A 19,380-nucleotide genomic window follows, 5' to 3' on the forward strand; every position below is an offset into this window, starting at 1 on the left:
ACTGTGTTGGTGTCAAACCTGTGCGTGCCAGTTGTATTTGTTGTGGTAATTACAGAACTTAATTAAATTAATTAAATATCACGCGGAGACCCCCCCTTTCAAGAAACCAAAGCTGGAAATCATAGGCCACGCGTTATGTTTGTGGTTTTGTAAGACTTTCAAAAGGAGCGTATTCCGACTCAAGCCTCCGACCCTGCACAGAGGGAATGGCGGATGCTCACACGTTTGTGTGCACAGAGACGATAAAATGTTTAAGGTCTACACCTACCCGATTCGTTTCTCATGAGTTCCCGTCTTAATGGACTTCTCTGATTAACCAACTGATCATCCCACTGGATAACATGGTTTCAATTCTATTAAAAGAAACACACCTGGTTTCTAGTGAGCTAGGGGCACCCGAGTGGCTCAGTTGGTTGAGTCTCTGACTCCCGACTGCGGCTCAGGTCATGATCTCACACGGTTCGTGAGTTCGAGCCCTACATGGGACTCTGCACAGACAGCGTGGGGCATGCTTGGGATTCTCTCTCCCTCTCTCTCTGCCCCTCCCCTGCTTGAGTGCACTCTCTCTCCCTTAAAATAAACAAATAAACATTTAAAAAAATCCCCAATGCCTTTCCAACACTCAGATAAAATACCACCTCTTTGCCTATCACGGCATATGAACGCCTATGTGAACTACAAGACCCTGTCTCCCACATCTCCAACCACCCTCCTTCTCCTCAATAGACTCCAGCTCCCTGGTTTCCTTCTCTCTCTCTTTTTTTTTTAATAGTTTATTGTCAAGTTAGCTATATACAGTGTGGTCTTGGCTTCAGGAGTAGACTCCCGTAATTCATTACTTACGTACAACGTCCAGTGTTCATCCCAACAAACACCCAGTGTTCATTGCCCTCCTCAATGTCCATCACCTATTTTCCCTGCCCCCCCACCCCTCACCCCCATCAACCTGCAGTTTGTTCTCTGTATTTAAGAGTCTCTTATGGTTTGTCTCCCTCTCTGTAACTTACTTTTCCTTACCTTCCCCTATGATCTTCTGTTAAGTTTCTCAAATTCCACATATGAGTGAAAACACGCTGTCTTTCGCTGACTTATTTCACTTTGCATAATACCCTCCAGTTCCATCCATGTTGTTGCAAATGGCAAGATTTCATTCCTTTTCATCTCCGAGTAGTATTCCAGTATATATATATCTCACATCTTCTTTATCCATTAATCAGTTGATGGACATCTAGGCTCTTTCCATAATTTGGATATTGTTGATAGCGCTGCTATAAACATTGGGGTACAGGTGCCCCTACCAATCAGCACTCCTATATCCTGGATAAATTCCTAGTCGTGCTATTGCTGGGTCATAGGGTAATTCTAGTTTTAATTTTACTGTCGAGCCTTTTCCCTTTCTCCTTCCCAGGGCCATTTTCTGAATTACTCTGCTTACTATGTGCATGTTGTCTGCTCTTTGCACCTCATCCTTAGACCTCCGTCAGTCCCATCGCCTGACGGTAGTGTTAATAAAGAGGATAGCCCCTCTCTGTCTTGCCGGTTTCTCCGTCTCTAGGATCTAGAAGGGGATCTGGGGCATAGAAGGCAATAGGTAAATATTTGTTGAATCAGTGCTAAAGAGGACACACAGCATGCACCCTCTTCCAGATCACGAGGCTGGAGGAGTCTGTTTTAGAAAATGACTTACCTCCATCTTTACTGGTAAATAATCTTGTCAATTCCCCAGGATGTAGCCAGACCCATGGACCCCATTCAAGAATCCGGCCACTTAATATTTTCTTTGGGTCGCTAATTCCAACAAACTCAACAAGACAGTCCATTAAAAAGATAATATTTTGAATCTGGAATGCTAAAGGCCCCTGGAATGCACACACACATGTCTAGAATGCAAATGTCGTGGTGCACAAAATGTCTTGAGTCCAGAATTTATTACTTTGTTTTCCAGGGTCAGGACATCTCATGAAGGAAGAACATTGCTGCCTCTTAAGTCATTTTGAATTTTTTTTTTTCTTCTCAGAGACTTATTGTTCCCAAAGCAAAAATAACCATAACATCTAGAATATGCCAGATGTTTAACACACATCGACTTGAATCTCCATACTATGAAGGAGATGTAACTGTACTCATTGTATAGGTGGGGAAACTGAGAAAAAAAAAAAAAAACTTGCTTGAAGTCAGGCCGTTAATGAACGTGAGAGATGGAATTAAAACCTCAGCTGATTTCCTTTCAAAGGATGCGTTCTCCCATTCCACTGAGCTGCTTCTTCCCAAATTAAAGAATTGTCCGGCATCCTACGTGGAGCCTGGGTCGGGGTGCAATTCCAAGAGCCCTCCCCCACCCCCATTCAGAGAGAAGTCAGGACTCGCGTCTCTGAAATGTCCTCTGTGGTACTGAAATGTGGGAATGATATCTCAGGGCTCTGGGACTAAGGACTATGAAACAAGGTCCAGACCACAGCACCCAACTCAACCACAGCAGCCCATACACAGCCCCACGGTGAATTTCCGTGGGAACTAGGAGGCATCTTATGACGAAGGGTCCCCATATGCTCTCTGAAGTGGCCACCCCTCCTCTTTCAGGGGCCGGTGCCTGGAAACCACCTCCTCTGGGGTTGTTTGCCTGGGACCTATTCAGCTGCAATGTAGATTCTTCTAGCGCAACCCATTAAACAGTGTTGGAGGTCACTTAATAAGTGCCAACTTTATGTCGGGGAGTTAGCTGGGCAGTCTGCATGCACGGCCTTATTTAATCCTGACACACTCCTATACTTGTGTCAATGCTATTGTGAGCTCCATCACACGAATGGGGAAGCGGAAGCTGTGGGAGGTTGTCACCTGCCCGGAGGCACACCGTAAGTGGCTTACCTAGGTAGAGCTAAGGACAGGCAACACCAGAGAATAAATCAGTGCCCTCTTCCACACTTGCTGGGACTTGGCCCCCAGAGATGGGTTGGGGGGAGGGTCCCCCAAACCTGAGCTGGCCACAGGGTCTGGAAGTCCTTTGGCTATGGGCTTCAAGGAATGCGGAGAGGGCTCCACCTGACGAGATACTGGGACCGGCGTGTCCTTTGGAAGGGGCTGGTTCAAGAGAAGGACTTCAGCTGAGGGTCTACAAGATGGCAGAACAGGAGGCTGGCAGGAGGGAAGAGTCCTCGCTGAGTTCAGGAAGTGGCACCTAGAGACAGAGCTGGGCAAGCCCTTCTAGGGATCGTCCTGCACCTCCAACTTGGGGGGATGGCAGGCCACGGCCCTGCTGGCGTGAATATGGGAAAGAGGCTTGTCAGCCTTTCGGGTCACCTTGGTAACAGAAACACCAGCCATGCTCTGTTCCCATGGTGCACCCATGGTCTGCCTCAACGGGCTTCAGTGGGGCAGTGTCTGTGGGCAGAGGGGTCCTGCGTCGATCAAGGACAAGTCTGGGGAAGGGATTGACTCTTCCCTTCAGGTGCTGTTAGTAATAACCCCCGTTTTAGTGGAGTCCAACAGTGGTTCTCGGCAGAGGGTGATTTTGCCCCCCCCCCCAGGGGACCCTGGCCAATGTCTGGAGACGTTTTTGGTTGTCCCAACCATGGAGGTGCTTCTGGTATTGAGTGAGGGAGGCTGGGGATGCTAAATACCATACAAGGTACAGGACAGCCTGTCACCACAAGGAATTATCCGGCCTGAAATGTCAATGGTGCCAAGTTGAGACACCCTGGATTAGAGTCATCATTGAAAATCCCTCTTCCTGAAACAGACAGCTACAGATACAGAGGACACTGGCCTCGAATCTCCCCAGTGAGCAGAGCTGGTATGTTTCCTCTTCATGTTAACAGCCTTGGAAATAAAAACTTCCAGGTGTTACATGCACACATACACACAACCACATAACTACACACACACACACACACACACACACACACACACACACACATCTCAGATCCAGGCACTATTCCCCTAAACCCTTTGAGCCACGCTATGGGACAGGTACTTTGCTTTCCCTGTATATAGGTGAAGATGCATAGAGGGTCAGAGAGGTTAAGCAACTTGCTCAAAGCCACACAGCTAGTAAGTGGATTTAGCCATGGCAGATACTCAAGAGGCTTTGGGTTGAAGGGTACGATTGAAAAAAACAAAACAAAACAAAACTGGAGAGCGGGCAGGAGACAGGGTCTGGGTCCAGGTTGCTACTGATTGGCCCTGGGGCTGGGACCTAATTCCTTACCTTGGGCTTTTGTCTCTTTATCTATAAAATGAAGGACACAGATGAAATCATCTTCCGGATTCTGTGATTCTTTCAGTCTGAATCTTAAAATGGAACCTTCTTCTCACAAGATACATTTTGGTTTCTTTGTCCCCTCCCCCATCCACTACACCTTCCTCCCAGAGCTTGGCCCTCAATTTCAGGGCTGAAAAGCTCATCTATAATCCAGGGGCAGTTAAAGAACCATGCCAGGCTGTGATCAATTAGCGAGAGTCTTAAGAAAGTGGTAATTTATTGCGTTTTGTGTGCTCGCTACGCCAGGAAAGCTAATATATGCTCACAGAAATGGAGGTACAAGACAGATGGCTGAAAATGCACGGCAGCACATATATTTTAAGTCTGTAGGTTTGAGCCAGAAATAAACGAGGGGTGTGACAGCTCCAGGGCAGAATGAGAGAGATGTCTTTTCAGGCAAAAAGGAGAAACTTGCCAATGATTAAATGGGCTAGTTTCGGTGATTCATTCATTGATCTAAGCATCTACGATGAGCCATCCCGTGACCGTGGTGGGAGAGATCACACAGACCCAGACAGTTGTCAAGGACACTCTCTGATGGGTGTGAATAATAGAACACCCTCAGCACTTACTGTCTGACTCATTCTCCGTGCAAATTAATGATCACAGTAACCCTCCGAAGCAGGTCCCATGATCATTCCCATTTCTCAGGTGAAGAAACTGAGTCACCAAGGAGGTTAAGTGACTTGCGTTGGGCTTCTAACCAAGTCAGGTGGCCCAGAGAGCCTGATGTCACCAGGACACTTTCTGCCTCTGTACACATTGCAATAGCTCTCTCTGTGAAATGTTTTAGTGGCTCTGAGTGTCTCTTTCCTCCCAAATGGTAGCATGTGAGAGCGGAAGTCACTTACGGGTGACTGAGCCCAGTGGGTTTCATGCCTCTCTAAACTGCATAAACTCGATGCTTTACTCACAGCTCAGTCTACAAGGTATAGAGAATGTTGTTCTCTTCCTTCCAGGGCCCTGAAGCCAGGGCTCCACAGAGCCCAGTGTGGAGTCAAGTGCTCCTGACTTCTCTCCCCTCCTTGTTCCCATTTTGCAGATGACGAAACTGAGCCCCCCAAGAGCCTATAGACCAGAGTGGAAAGGACTCATTCCCCACCTGTCAAATGAGGTAGTTGGATCAGCTCCAACATGATTTCCTAAGCACCCACTACTCTGTGCCAGGAGGGTCCCTGGGGTCTGAGGCAGAGCGACTGTGAGGACCCAGGAGGCGCTTCATGAGGGTCTGGCTCACGAGCATGGCCTCCTTTCACTGGGGCGGGGGGTGGGGGTCTTTGGATCGGCACAGTGGAGCCCTGTCCGTGGATCCCCGGAGGGGCATGTGATTCAGAGTCTGTTCAAGGAGCCCTCCTGCAAGGACTGCATTGTTCTCAGGTCTGGAACAGACCGCTCTGGGCCCTTGCTACCCGGGGGCCTCATGAGCAGGGCTGTTACTTTAGAGAGAAGAGTGGTGCTCTGGGTTGAATTGTGCCCCTTACAAAAGATACGTTAGGGGCGCCTGGGTGGCTGAGTCGGTTGAGCGTCCGACTTCGGCTCAGGTCATGATCTCGCGGTCCGTGAGTTAGAGCCCCGTGTCGGGTTCTGGGCTGGCAGCTCGGCGCCTGGAGCCTGCTTCGGATTCTGTGTCTCCCTCTCTGTCTGTCCCTCCCCCGCTCGCACTCTGTCTCTCTAAAAAATAAGTACACATTAGAAAGAATTAAAAAAAAAAAAAAAAAAAGATATGTTGGAGCCCTAATCTTAGGACCTCAGAATATGGCCTTCGTTAAAAATAGGGTCTTTATGGGGCGCCTGGGTGGTGCAGTCGGTTGAGCGTCCGACTTCAGCCAGGTCACGATCTCGCGGTCCGGGAGTTTGAGCCCCGCGTCAGGCTCTGGGCTGATGGCTCGGAGCCTGGAGCCTGTTTCCGATTCTGTGTCTCCCTCTCTCTCTGCCCCTCCCCCATTCATGCTCTGTCTCTCTCTGTCCCAAAAATAAATAAACGTTGAAAAAAAAAATTTTTAAAAATAGGGTCTTTATGGAGATAACGGAGTTAAAATGAGGACACAGGGCGGGCTTCCGTCTAATATGACTGGTGTTGTTATAAAAAGGGGGAATTTGGACACAGACACATGGCGGGAAGATGGCCGTCTACAAGCCAAGAAATGCCTGAGGCTACTGGAATGGGCTACCTTGGCTATGGCTGGTAGGAGACTAACAGGGGTGGGGTCGAATCACCCCTGGCCCAAATCACATGGATCCTTTTTGTCTTGACTGATCTTGCCCTCACGGAGCAGATGCCTTTCTAGGTTTGCCACCATAAATTTCGGAGCCCAACGGTGTGTGCACACTTTTAAGGCTTCTGATGGGCTTGCTGCGGGAGCATCATGTCTTCTCTTGTAATCTGTGCCTTAAAAGGGTGGACGGCAGAGAACCAGACTCCTGTACTGGGTGCGAATCCCGAGATCCCTGGCATTTGGGAGACACATCGAGGCTTATTCTACAAACAACTCCCGGCCATGAGTGAGCGCTGGGTGACGAGGGGAACTTTCATCCCCACCCAAACCATCTCTCTCGTCATCGTTCCTTCTTCCGAATGCCTCCTCACCAGAGAAGCCTGCCATTTACTTTCCTTCCTACCACGTGGGGACAGCTGCTGGAATCTAGGAAGTAGACAGGGGTTGTAATCATAAACAGTTCTAAGCAGAGAAACTGAAAGTCCGCACGGTTTAGTGGAAAGAGAGTTCAGGGTGTCAGAGAAGTTATGGGTAAGCCAATGCCCTACAACCAACCGCTGCTGGTCCTTGGGGAGATCACATGAAACTCCTTGAACCTCAGACTCTTCATCTGTAGAAGAGCAATGGCCGTTTCCACCCTGCCAACCTCACTAGGATTCTGGATGCTTTTGTGAAGTGTTATATAAACTGAATAATCTATGGGGGAACCAGGCAAACAGTGGGTGCTTTGGGAAACTAGAATGTCTGGGGGACGGTATCGGTTCCCTATGGCTGTTGTAACAAACCAGCATAGACATGGTGGCTGAAAACAACAGACGTTCACTGTCTCACAGTTCTGGGGGCCAGAGGCCCCAAATCAGTTTCATGAAGCCGAAATCAAGGTGTCAACATGCTTCCCCTGGAGGCTCTTGGGGAGAAGCCATTTCTTGCTCCCGCAGCTCTTGTGGATTCTTGCCTGGAATCTGGTGGAGTTTCATGGATTCTTGGCTGGTGTTTCTTAGCTTATGGGTGCTTCACTCCAATTTCTGCCTCCATGGTCACACTGCCTCCCTCTCTTCTGTGTACCTTCCCGAGCCCCTCTCTCGTAGTCACATTTGTGATCACAGCTAGGACCCACCAGGATACTCCAGGATCATTTTCCCGGGTCAAGGTCTTTAACTTAATCGCATCTGCAAAGCCCCTTTTTCCTTATGAAGCAACATTTACAGGTCCCCGGGGTTGGGACCTGGCATCTCTCGGTGGCCACATTCAGCCCATTAGAAGGATGTTGCCAATTACAATGAGAAGTTGTGTATGTTTGTTAAGAGTTCCCTTGGTGTCATTGCCAAGGAATACATGGCCTGCTTGGCCAGATAATTTATATCCCAGATATTGTGAATGCCAACCCTGTAAGGGGAAACCATTAGCCTCATTTAGCAGATGAGGACACTGAGGACCAGAAAGGCAAAGGATGCTGCCCAGCTTGCAGCTGACGAGTAGTGGGGCAGGAGCCCAGCTCTAAAGTTGGCCTTCTTACACCCCATCTTCCTGTTGCCTGCAAAACAGACCACTGATGTGGGCGATCGATGTCCTCGCCCCACACGGCAGCCCTGGCTTCCACTCTCAGAAAAAATAAAATGACTCTGGCATCTTTGGGAGACCCGACCCCATGAGCTTCTGCTATCTGCAAATGCTCAACCTGGACGGCTGGCCCAGCACAGAGCCCAACATGGGGCTCGATCTCCCGAACCGTGAGATCATGACCTGAGCCAAGATCAAAAAGCAGACACTTAACCGACTGAGCCATGCAGGCGCCCCTGTTCTTTCTTTTTAAATCTTGTCCTTGGCTTCTGGAACAGGCAGGGCTATATTCTGTGCCCACTGGTTGCCCCTTCACTTATCATGGGCTTTCTTTCACTTGCTTATTATTTCCTTTTTCCATGGGGATTATTTTGTTGCACCTGAGACTTTCATTATAAAGTACATTGAAATATATTAAGTATATTTTGAGAGTAGGAATGGCGTACAGATCAGAGGCAAACAGGACTTTCCTTTTGTTGTGCACAAAAAAATGGAGGAAACCATTTTCTTAAGTGAAAGTGAGTACTCAGGTTTCAGAGGCCTAAGTGTGTAGGGTTGATAAAGCCTCCACCCCCAAGCCAGGTCAACCCATCAACAGCTAATGTTGGAACTCCAAAGGGCCTCTTATATCTGTTATTTTGTTCACCCTTCCAACAATACTGTGAGAGGACGTGGCCATTACTAATACACTCATTTTTCAGACGCTAAACGACATGGCTGATGTCACAGAGCCACGACTTGCACCTCAGTCTCCCCTGTGGGTCACACAACGGACCTGGAGCCCTACCAGACTCCCTGCGCGGCCACAGAGCGGGTGCCGGCCGGTGAACCTTACCTGCTGTGGCCATAGCTTTTGGGAGCGTGGTACATGAAGATGTTTCCTCGGGCTCTCCGGGCCCAGTGCCTGGCCATGTCGATCACAGGACAGGTGATGAAGTAGTCCCTGGGCAAATGAGGCAGAGGAGGGAGCTTTGTTATATGTAGCAGCTCTATATACCCAGCGTAACTGAAGACACCCCCAATGCCCAGGAGACATTTGACAATGTTTGGGAGACAGTTGTGGTTGTCACAGCTGGAGATGAAAAGGTTCTTACTGGCATCCGGCGGGGAAGGGCCGGGAAGGCGGCTAAGTATCCCACAATGCCCGGGACGGACCCCAGAGCAAGGAATCATCCAGCTCAAAATGCCAACCGTCAGGAGGTTGAGAACGCTGTTCTAGGTTCCCCAAGCTTCACGTTTGCTCCCGTTCTGGGGGCTGATGGAAAGATGTTTCAGAAGCTCCAGCTTACAACGGTGGGGTCGTGCGTGGGCCGGTACTCAAGCACCGTGCTGTAGAGGGGGCCTGGTCAGAACCCCACAGACCTCGGGCGGCCTTGGGTCCACCAGGCTCTGAATCCCAGTCAGCGGCCCCAGCATCTTCTTGACCCGCCATATCCTCAGCTGAGAAATGGGGCCTAGGGGACCCATCCTGCAGGGACTTTGTGACAACTGAGGCTGGTAACAGTCATGAAAGTCCCTCAGTGAAGAGGGTTCGTCTCCCCCTTTTTCTGGCTGTTGAGATGAACTCCTTTGTGGAGTCTGGAGGCAGCCAGAGTGTTTATAGGAAAGCTCTACGGTGGGGTGGGGTCACTGGGGTGTGGAAGGGCACATGGGGCAGCCATGCTTCATACCCTGAAGAAGAGGTGTAGTAAGCAGGACCAGGAATCAGGCCTACGGGAAAGAGTCACAGCTCGCACCGGTGGAGGGGACACTGCCGAGGGCAGGCAGGGAGGCCACTGTCTGAGCCTAGCTGGGAGGCAATGAGGGCCTGAGCTGGGGCGGGGGGCTGGATTCCCTTGGTGAAACCCTCTTCGGTTACCAGCCCTGCCTCACCCCTCAGCTCTTGCCCCAGGGCACAGATGTCTTCAAAGCCCATCAGAGGCAAAGTCGGAGCGAAAGCGAGGGTTTCTAAACTCCAGTCCTGCTTGAGCTCTCTCAATAACCCAGATCAGAGCCAGTCCTGACGGGGTTAGGAGCCAACAAGGGTCCAGAACTTGGACATTGTTGAGCTCTTAGAGTTCAGTCTGGGGCTGGGCCTGCAGAAATAGCTGCTGGCTGCAGGGTTGAAAACTGAGCTCTCTGCTCGAGGGAAAATTAAAGCCTTTCTGGTTCCCAGATTCCCAGTGGGCAGGGCCACGTTTTATTCTGAGCTAGTGACTCTGAGATTGGAAACCACAGACTCCCAGATGGGGAGACCTAGCTGGCCAGGGGGTAGCAACACCCTTCAGGCCGTCCCTTCCCGGCACAGTCCAGTGCTCATCCGTGACCTGAGCGTCACCGAGGCCGGCACCAGTGTGACGGCAGGAGCCCGTGTCCCCTCGGGCTTACCGGGTGGCGTTCTCCAGGGCTCGGGAGAAGGAGGCATAGTCATCAGTGGAGTGCTCTAGGGAATAGTACCATGTTGCAGCCGCCCAGACCCCGGCGTCCGCGTCCTCACCGCCCAGCGAATTCTGCAGCGCCTGGTAAAAGGCTGTTTTGCTACTGGTCCGGCCTTGACTTTCCTCAAATTGCTTAAGAAAAAAAAAAATTTAAAAAAAGAGAGAGAGAAAAGAAAGAAAACACCCTATCAGATTCTGAAAGTCTGGAGTCAGTATCCTGCAAAGCTTGTTCTAGAAATTTCTCTCTGGGCCATGGTGTGAAGCACAGGCACGTTGGAGCCAGGCCGCCAGGGTTCAAACCTCAGCTCTAGCTGTGTGACCGCCAACAGGCGGCCGTGGCCCTCCGTGCCCGCCTCTCCTGGCCTGGAAACAGACACAATGAACCAAAACGGAGAACACGCGTCAAGTACTCCAGTGGGTGCGCATAAACGCGAGCCATTATGGCCAGCGGGTAAGGGTCACCCTGGGCTCCATCCTTTTACTCCGTCAGCCAGCTCGTGATCCGTTCTGCTAGGAGAGCTAACGTGAGCCTCATCCGGTGACGTGATCAGTCAGCAGAGGAGTGCTTTCTGCGCATTCACGCAGAGCAACAGCCTCTTCTTCCAGACCCAGCTGCGTGCCGGGCCTGGGGAACAGCCGTGGACGCACTGATGAAGCTCCCTGTTCTCGTGGGCCTGGCGTCCCAGTGGGCGGAGGCAGGAAAGAAGCAGATCATTCTAGTTTATCAGGGTTCTGGTGCCACGGGGGGAAACAGCAGGTTGAGAGGGATGGGGTGGGGGCTAGTTTTCTCGGAGTGGTCGAGGCAGGCACGCAGCTCTCTGGGGAGGCTTGTCCGAGTATCTTTTCCTCTCTCTTTCCTGCCCCCATCCTCCTTCCCTTCTTCCCTCCCCCCTTCCTTCCTTCCCTGTCCAGACATTCCTGCTCTCTGCATCAGGGCCGTCTGGGAGGACCATCTCCCTGCTCCCCGGGACTCAGTTTCCTCATTTCTGAAGTCAAGGGGCAGCAGGGTGTCAGAGATGCAGCTCTTGAGACCCCTCGGCCCCTGCGCAATCCTACGCTGTGTGTTTACATATTTCTAGGCTCTTATATCAACAGTGAACTGTGCTTATCGAGACGCCCTGGTATGTTTAAATTGTTTTTGTAAACATTTCCAAGCGTACAGGACCTGTGATTAGAATTTGAGGTGTGGGCATGATGGGGAAGCAACCCTTTCTGTCTGAGACATTCTTTCAGCCCATCCTGGGGGGCGGACCTCAGCCTGGCTCACCCGGAAGAGGCTGGACCAAGTAGTGGAACAACTGTTCAAGGCCATGTCTATCCGTTCAGGGGAGGTGAGGGATAGAGAGCAGAGAGGCATTCAAGGACAGCGTCCTTTTAATTCTATCTATAATGTGTGGTTCTTGGGAGAAGATCTGAAGCAGACATGGCAAAATATTAATATCTGTTAAAAATGAAGAGTGAAGGGGCGCCCGGGTGGTTCCGTCGGTTAAGCATCTGACTTCAGCTCAGGTCATGATCTCGCAGTTCGTGAGTTCAGGGCCCCGAGTCGGGCTCTGTGCTGACAGCTCAGAGCCTGGAGCCTGCTTTGGATTCTGGGTCTCCTTCTCTCTCTGCTCCTCCCCCACTCCTGCTCTGTCTCTCTCAGTCTCTCAAAAATGAATAAATGTTAAAAAAAATTTTTTTAATGAATAGAGAATACAAGAGTATTCATTATATCAATGACTTTCAGGTATTTTTCAAAAGTATTTATTTACTTATTTATTTAGTTTGAGAGAGAGAGAAGGGGAGAGGCAGACAGAGAGAGACAGAGAATTCCAAGGAGGTTCCACTCAGCACAGAGCCTGATTCGGGGCTCAATCCCATGACTGAGATCAGGATCCGAGCTGAAATCAAGAGTTGGACGCTTAACCAGCTAAGCCACCCAGGTGCTCAAGTATTTTTGACCATAATCTATAGTAAGAAAGACATTTCATCCACCAGAACACATGCACACACACACACACACACACACACACACACACACACACACAGGCCAGAAATAATGTTCATGAAGGACCCTCATGCTCCTGGCTCTTACCATATATGACAGACCTGATCGTTTCCATTCCATTCTATTCTAGTCTAACCTAGTCTGCTCAAAATCTTGCCTGCAATCTCTTTAACTGACTTCATAACCTACTAGCAGTTCAGGGGAGAAACTGCATTATATTATTCTCTGCCCTTTTCTGAGTTTTTGGAGTATTTTATGACAGAAATACCAGTACCCACGCGCGTATCTCCCATTATTGCCAAACATTTAACATGCGTATTTCACCGACGTATCAAAATCACCACGTGCATTGGAAAATCGTGTGGAATCGTTGCCAGATTGCAACACGACATGCATAGAAAGGGTGGCTTAGCACAGTTCTGGGCACACTGTCAACAGAGGGGAGTACTATTGACCTGTTTCCAGGCTAGGGCAGGGGCTTTGCATCCCCTCGTGATGCTGTGCTCAATCCCCAGATGCTGGTAGTGTTTGCTTGTCAGCTGCTCCAGAACTACAATGCAGCACAAGGGGCCCACAGTGTTCAGCATGGCACCTAGTTGTGGGTTCTCGGTAAATGTGTTGGAAACACGGTTTGTGAAGATACCGGCCTCTGTGGAGATAACACAGGCTCGAAGCTACAAATAGACACCAGAGTCCGACCTCCTGGGTTCAAATTCCCAGAGTTGGAGAGGCCTGAGCTTGGATGCTAGCCCTGCCACTTAGCAGCTGTCTTACCTTGGGCAAGTTACTTAATCTCCCCGTGCCTTTGTTTCCTCCTCTGCAAAGTGGGCACAGCGATATTACCCTCTTCATGAAATGGTCATGAGGTTACACGAGATGATACCTCCACACTTCTCAGCATAGCGTGTGCTATTATTGCTAGATGTTTGTAGACTCAGCCTTGTGTCCCGCCCAGATGGGTCAGGGATGCCCATGTCTTAGAGGCTACATCGATGCCGGTCCCGTCAGCAACCCCTCTTCCCTGCTGCCGAATGACTGGCCCCATCTAAAGGGCACGGCCCCTTCACGAGCTCTTTGGAAACGATTTCCACAACGAGGCGGCTTTTAAGAGTGGCAGACCACCAAGCCCTGGTCGTGCTGGAAGAAGTGCCTCTGACATACAAGAGTCTAAACAGCTCCCCAGCTAGGAAGCCGGAGGGACGGGCCTGGTTTGTGCGCCCAGGAGACCGTGATTGCTGTCACATTTTCAGGGGATCTGAGCCGGCGGCTGAGACTAGCCGGGGCGTGGCCTTGTTGGCCGGTCATAGTCTCCAGACGGATGGCGTGTGGCCTCCCGGCCCCCTGGGACCACGCGGGACTGCGAAGGGGCCCGTTTCCAGCAAGAGCCACATCTCTTCATTCTTGGCCGGGACCGAAGCACAGATGCTGTTTCTAGTTTAATTAGAGAGTCAGCAGGAGGGATGGGGGCCACCACGTGACTCCCAGCACCGACTTGCACAAGCTGTAATTACAGGCGCAATCCGCCTCCGAAGCGGGTTTGCTAGGGGCTGAGCCCTGTTAAAGGCCATCAAGAGCTGGCTCATCGTCCTCCGTGTGTGTGTGTGTGTGTGTGTGTGTGTGTGTGTGTGTGTGTGTGTTGAAAGGACTGCCGTTAATATGTCCTACAGAAAAGTTCCAGCCTGTTAGGAAACTTCTGAGACCGTGAAGGGCTTCCCAGGGTCCGGAATGCCTCGTGGCCTAGCCCCCAGAGCACGGGGTCTGTGTTTGAGAGGCGCGGGTTCGAACCTGGCTCTGGTGTGGACCTCGCAAGATTCCCTGCCGTCAATAAATCTGCTCAGTGAATATTCCTCTCTGGGCCTGGGGCTGATGCTAGAATCAAATGAATGAATGATTACCAAGCGGCTGACACGCAGGTGACAGCACATATCCCTTCTCTCTCTCCTCTAGCCAGTAAATCACTGAAAATAAATGTCCTTATGTTCACTCCAGGGTTGACAGACGTCAACCTGCTTTGCTGCAGGGCCTTTACCTTCGATCCACTATTCCTGCAACAAATTTCTACCCAGTGCCTGCACCTGCCAGGAGCGTTTGGGATGCATCAGGGAACAACACAAGATAAATTCTCTGCCCTCTGGGGGCTTCCAGTTGAGCTGGAGAGCCTGATGGGTACCTGACAGGTTTTGTAATATAGAAAGTTCGGCGGTGAAAAGGATATGACACAGACGAGGCCAGCAGGGCAGGAAAGGGGGTGGGGGTCCCGGACGGCGAGGGCTGAAATTGCAAATTGGATCATCGGGGTGGGCCTCAGGCCAGCAGAGCCGAGACTTGGGGAGGTGAGGGTGAGGGTGTGAGCAGCCGAGCGGGCAGGAGTGGAGGCCAGTGTGGCCAGTGCAGGGGAAGAGGGCAGGGGAGCCAGAGATGAGACAGAGGGAGGGAGTGGAGGGCGGAGCGGCTGGTGTGGCCCCACCTGCTGTTGCTTCAGGAGGGGCCGGGAGAAGGGCCCTCCGTTGCAGTTTGCAGGTGCCGCCCGCCAGGGATGGGGGTCCGTGTCCGGGAGAGGCAGAACAGCCAGCTGCCAGGGGCCTTTGAGTCGGAGCCCCCTGCTCTCTGGGCCAGTGAGGAGCTCACTCGCCACTTCTTCCTACTGGTCCCTTCTCCTGCCACGCCAATCCCTTGATGCGGCTGCAAACCCCAAGGTGATCTTCAGAGATCTCCCCACACCCCCCGGGGCTCTGATGCGGAGAGAGATGGCCATCTGGAGCCCTCCCTGAATCCCGCCCCTCTTCTTGGACCAGGCAACACCTCCTTCCTCTGGGGCTGGGGCCTCGCTGCCCAGGGCCCCCGGGATGCCCCCCTCCACTTCTTCGGTGGCGTCACCGGGCAAATCCCCTCTCGTAGGACCTTCAAGGTGTAGCTCTCCACGACTCCACCCCCACCGAGGGCTAAATGCCGACGGACGTCCCTGCCAAGGATGGTCTCTGTCTGTATGCCCTGCCCCCGGGGCGCACACTCAGCAGGAGAGTCCCTTTAGTCCTTACCCCACAGCCCTCTGGCTCCTGCCCTGTCCCCACCGGGCCACCGTCTCCAGGGCCACTGATGGTGCCCCTCGACCCACCCGGACCAACGCTGCCGTCGTTCACAATTGCCGTCCTGGTTCTCTTCCCTCCTCCACTCAGGGATCCTCCCATCTCCGTTTCCGGAAACCACTCTGCTCCAGGCTCCTTTCTGGAACACTTCTGCTGTCCTGCCCACTTCCACTTGCTGAGGTCCCCCAGCTGCCATCCCTGCCCTCTTGCCTTCCCCTTCCGTCCAGGCAGGCTGAGAGGCAGCACTGGTTCTTCCCTTTGCTTTGATAATGACCGGTAGGTTAATGGTTCCTAACTCTCTCTCCAGCCCCGCATATCCAAGTATCTCCCACCTCCTGGGAATCTCTCGGGTCCCTGGAACTCTGTGTGAGCACAGTTTAACTCCATTGTCTACACATGTTCTTCCTTACCTCCAGACCCTTTCCCTGTGCTTTTCCTGTCCTCAATCACCAAGACCAGCAGCTGAAAAGCGACACGCTAGCTGACCCCCCCTTACTCTCCCCTCCCCCAACATGCTACTGCACCCCAATCCTAGTACGTCTTAACCACTGTCCTGTCCACTCCTCCTGCCCTATCTTTGCTCATTCCCTCATCAGCTTCTACCCCATCCTGGAGCAGAAACACCAACACTATCTGTGGCAGGTGGGGATTCGGGGAGAAGGGTACACAGAAGGTCCTTAATTAATTTTGGTACACTGGTTACTCTTGGAGTCATGCAGCATGGTTATGGCATCATAGGTTTGAGAAGAAGAGACCCAGGATAGAATTTCCAAAGGAAAAACAGGCAGTCTGTCAGAGGTCACCTGATTCTTGCAAGTCTGCAGGGATAGAGGCATGAATTAATGGATGTCCCCCCCCCCACCCCAGAATTCTCTAGAGCTCGGAGGTAGACGGAGACAGATATTCCTTTGCTCATTTAATGGATATAAATTCAAGGCCTCCTGGGCCAGCAGTGGAGGATCCAAATGAACACGGCACAGTTCTTGCCATGCAACAGAGCTGGTAAAGCTGGGGAGGCAACTCATCAGTGAGCAAACCACCCCATGAAAACTGGTTAAGGGTTTGCATCCTGGTGCAGAAGGCGTGGGAGGCACTGTGGTCACGTCCTCACCCGCCACGCTCCCAGATCCAGTCAGCAATCCCTTCCCCTCACCCCCCGGGATGGCCCCCATCCATGTCCCTGGGGACCCAAGTCCTGTGCCGTCCAGCAGCCTGACCTCTGACCTCCGCTCAATGACATCGACCCTTGACCTTCCTTTCAGAAACACGCTTTTCTTGGCTTTTGTGACATCAAATTTTCCTGGTTTCCTTCCAAATCTGTATCTACAGCTCTGACCTCTCGCCTGAACTCCCACCGTGTATGCCCAACTGCCAATCCAAGGTTTATCCCAAACCTGGTTATTTCTCATCGTCGCCATGCCTACCATTCCCATTTGACTTATTAGCTTGCTTCCTGGACTTCCTAACCCAGGCCGATCTGGTCTCTACTTTGTTACCTCTCCATAGTCCGTTTTCATTAGAGTTGCCAGAATGTTCTTTTAAAAGAAAATAAATCAATATAACCACTCCCTAGCTTAAAACGTTCCAGGGGCGCCTGGGTGGCTCAGTGGGTTGAGCGTCCGACTTTGGCTCAGGTCATGATCTCGTGGTCCGTAAGTCTGAGCCCCACATTTGTCTCTGAGCTGTCAGCCTGCTTCGGATTCTGTGTCTCCCTCTCTCTCTCTCTGCCCTTCCCCCGCTCACTCTCTCACTCTCTCTCTAAGATAAATAAAAATTAAAAAAAAAAAAAAAAAAACAACCTTCCAGTGACTGCCCACTGAAAGTAGAACAGAATCACTCTCCTGATGCCTACAAGATTTCATCTAATGGGTCACCTCCAACATATCCAACTTCTGCTGCTGCCCCTCCCTCTGTGATCCACAGAGGGAGATCCTAGCCCTCCAGCCTTCTATGTCCCCCAGATCTCTGCCACAGGGCCTTTGCACTAGCTCTTCACCCAGCTGTCCCCATAGCTGGGCCCGTCTCATCATTCAGGTCTCAGTCCTCCCTGCCAAGGTACCTTGGATTCATGTTTCTATTCTCTTCAGCACTTTTCAAGATATGAAATTCTTTTAAATACATATATTTTTTTTATTTTAGAGAGAAAGAGAAAGAGAGCATGAGTGGGGGAAAGGGGCAGAGGGAGACAGAGAGAGAACCTTAAGCAGGCTCCAACTCAGCATGGAGCCTGAGGTGGGGCTCAATCCCACGACCCTGGGATCATGACCTGAGTTGAAATCAAGAGCCAGACACTCAACCGACTGAACCACCCCAGGCGCCTTAAGATCTAAAATTCTTAATGTATTTGCTCAGCCATCATTGTCTGTGTCTCTGCCCGGAATGTGAACTCTATAAGCTGGGAGCTTTATCTGTTGGGGTGACACCGCCTTTCCCCCAGGGCCTAGAAGAGAGTCCCTTAATAAGCATACATCGGACGTGTGCATGAATTCATGCAGGGGCGTTCCTGCCTCTTCCACGTGCTGTGGATGTTAAGGGACAAGGAGCCAACTTCTCCATCAGGCAGAGCAGGCCTAGTGCCCAGGGCCCACCCACCGTAACTTTAGGGGCCTATGGAAAAAAAAAAAAAATGTTCCTTTCAGTTTAAGACCAGAAGAAAGAAAGAAATGTAATAATAATGAGTTTGTAATAATGAATCCAGCATGGCTCACGTTCATCTTCACTAATGCGATCATAAAGTATTTTTACTCTTTCATGGGGGACAAGCCAACCCCGCCGATCTCCAGCTTTTCTCTGAGCCGAGCCTGGTAATCCCACCTGGCAGGGATTCAGGACACTCAGACAAGGCGCCCTGTGTGAGCCTGGGGGCTGCGGCACCGCAGCGGAGGGCTTACGGTGCTGCAGGGCGGTCCGGAGCCCAAGACCCGAACAGGGCTCCCTGGTGTTGGGAGCTGTCTCCTCTGCCTAGAAGCCCCCCCTGATCACACTGCAGGAGGCAGGCAGGGCTGCTCTCACTGCTCCCACTGAAGGATAAAGACAGCGCAGCTCAGGCTGGCTAAGCAACTTGCCTGAATTGCATGACCGCAACCAAGAATCGAGACCCATTTTTCTGATTCCCGGTCATCGGCTCTCCACGGGGCCCCCGCCATGCCCGAGTCCAGACCCTAACACCCACCTGCCCAAGGGCCTCTTACTGGAAATGGTGTGCACACGTTGGGACTCTTGAATGCTCCCCCTGCTATAATCTGTCACCAAAGGCTTGATTTTCCTGTGCTGGGGCTGGTGCCAGCGCCTCGGGCTGCCAGGTGCTGCTTCCAACTCTCAGACGGGCTGCCTTCCCCTCCCCACTCCCCCAAAGGGCCCCCACTCCACCTGCTCCTGGACGGGGCCAGCTCCTGCCCAAGCTCGGGGCACGGTGGCGGCGCTGTTTCGGATTTTTCTCGCCTTCCTTGGAGATGCTTGTGCTTGGAGGGGAAGGCAGAACAGTGCATCTTGGAACAAATCTGCTTTTGATCATGCAAATTAATGCCCGGTTAATGTAGGCAGACTGTCAATTTCACCAGTTAGAGAGAGACACAGAGAGAGAAAGAGAGAGAAAAGAAGGGAAAAATCCCTACCACAGCGGCTGATGAATTTCAACAGAAAGCTGCTACTTCAGAAAATAAGATCATTCTCGGAGAGCGGAGCCTTTCCAGGCATCTCAGGCAGCCGTGATGCTCCACGGGTACGTTGTTAACTTTGCTCGTGTCACTGGGACGCTGTGTGGACCGTAGCTGGCCTGGGGTGGTAGGTGGGTGAGGATTCTCACACAGACTTGCTGGAAGCCCTGCCCACCCACCCTCCTTGGTCTGCGGGA

At 51.6% G+C, this 19,380-nt stretch overlaps 2 protein-coding genes across 2 annotated transcripts in view; one reads left to right on the plus strand and one right to left on the minus strand.

Moving 5' to 3' along the window:
• TG (thyroglobulin) overlaps nucleotides 1–19,380 on the minus strand; it is a 254,316-nt gene that overhangs the window by 11,033 nt on the left and 223,903 nt on the right. The window contains exons 44-45 of the mRNA XM_086695581.1: nucleotides 10,402–10,583; nucleotides 8,870–8,977 (exon numbers count right to left, since the gene is read on the minus strand). Of these exons, the coding sequence (XP_086551707.1) occupies nucleotides 8,870–8,977; nucleotides 10,402–10,583 (290 nt within the window). The remainder of the gene's footprint in view (nucleotides 1–8,869; nucleotides 8,978–10,401; nucleotides 10,584–19,380) is intronic.
• Nucleotides 1–19,380, plus strand: part of SLA (Src like adaptor) — a 90,325-nt gene that overhangs the window by 2,973 nt on the left and 67,972 nt on the right. The window lies entirely within an intron of this gene.

This window comes from Puma concolor, chromosome F2 (assembly GCF_028749965.1).
Source record: "Puma concolor isolate L17-30 chromosome F2, mPumCon1.1.hap2, whole genome shotgun sequence".
Taxonomy (NCBI): Eukaryota; Metazoa; Chordata; class Mammalia; order Carnivora; family Felidae; genus Puma; species Puma concolor.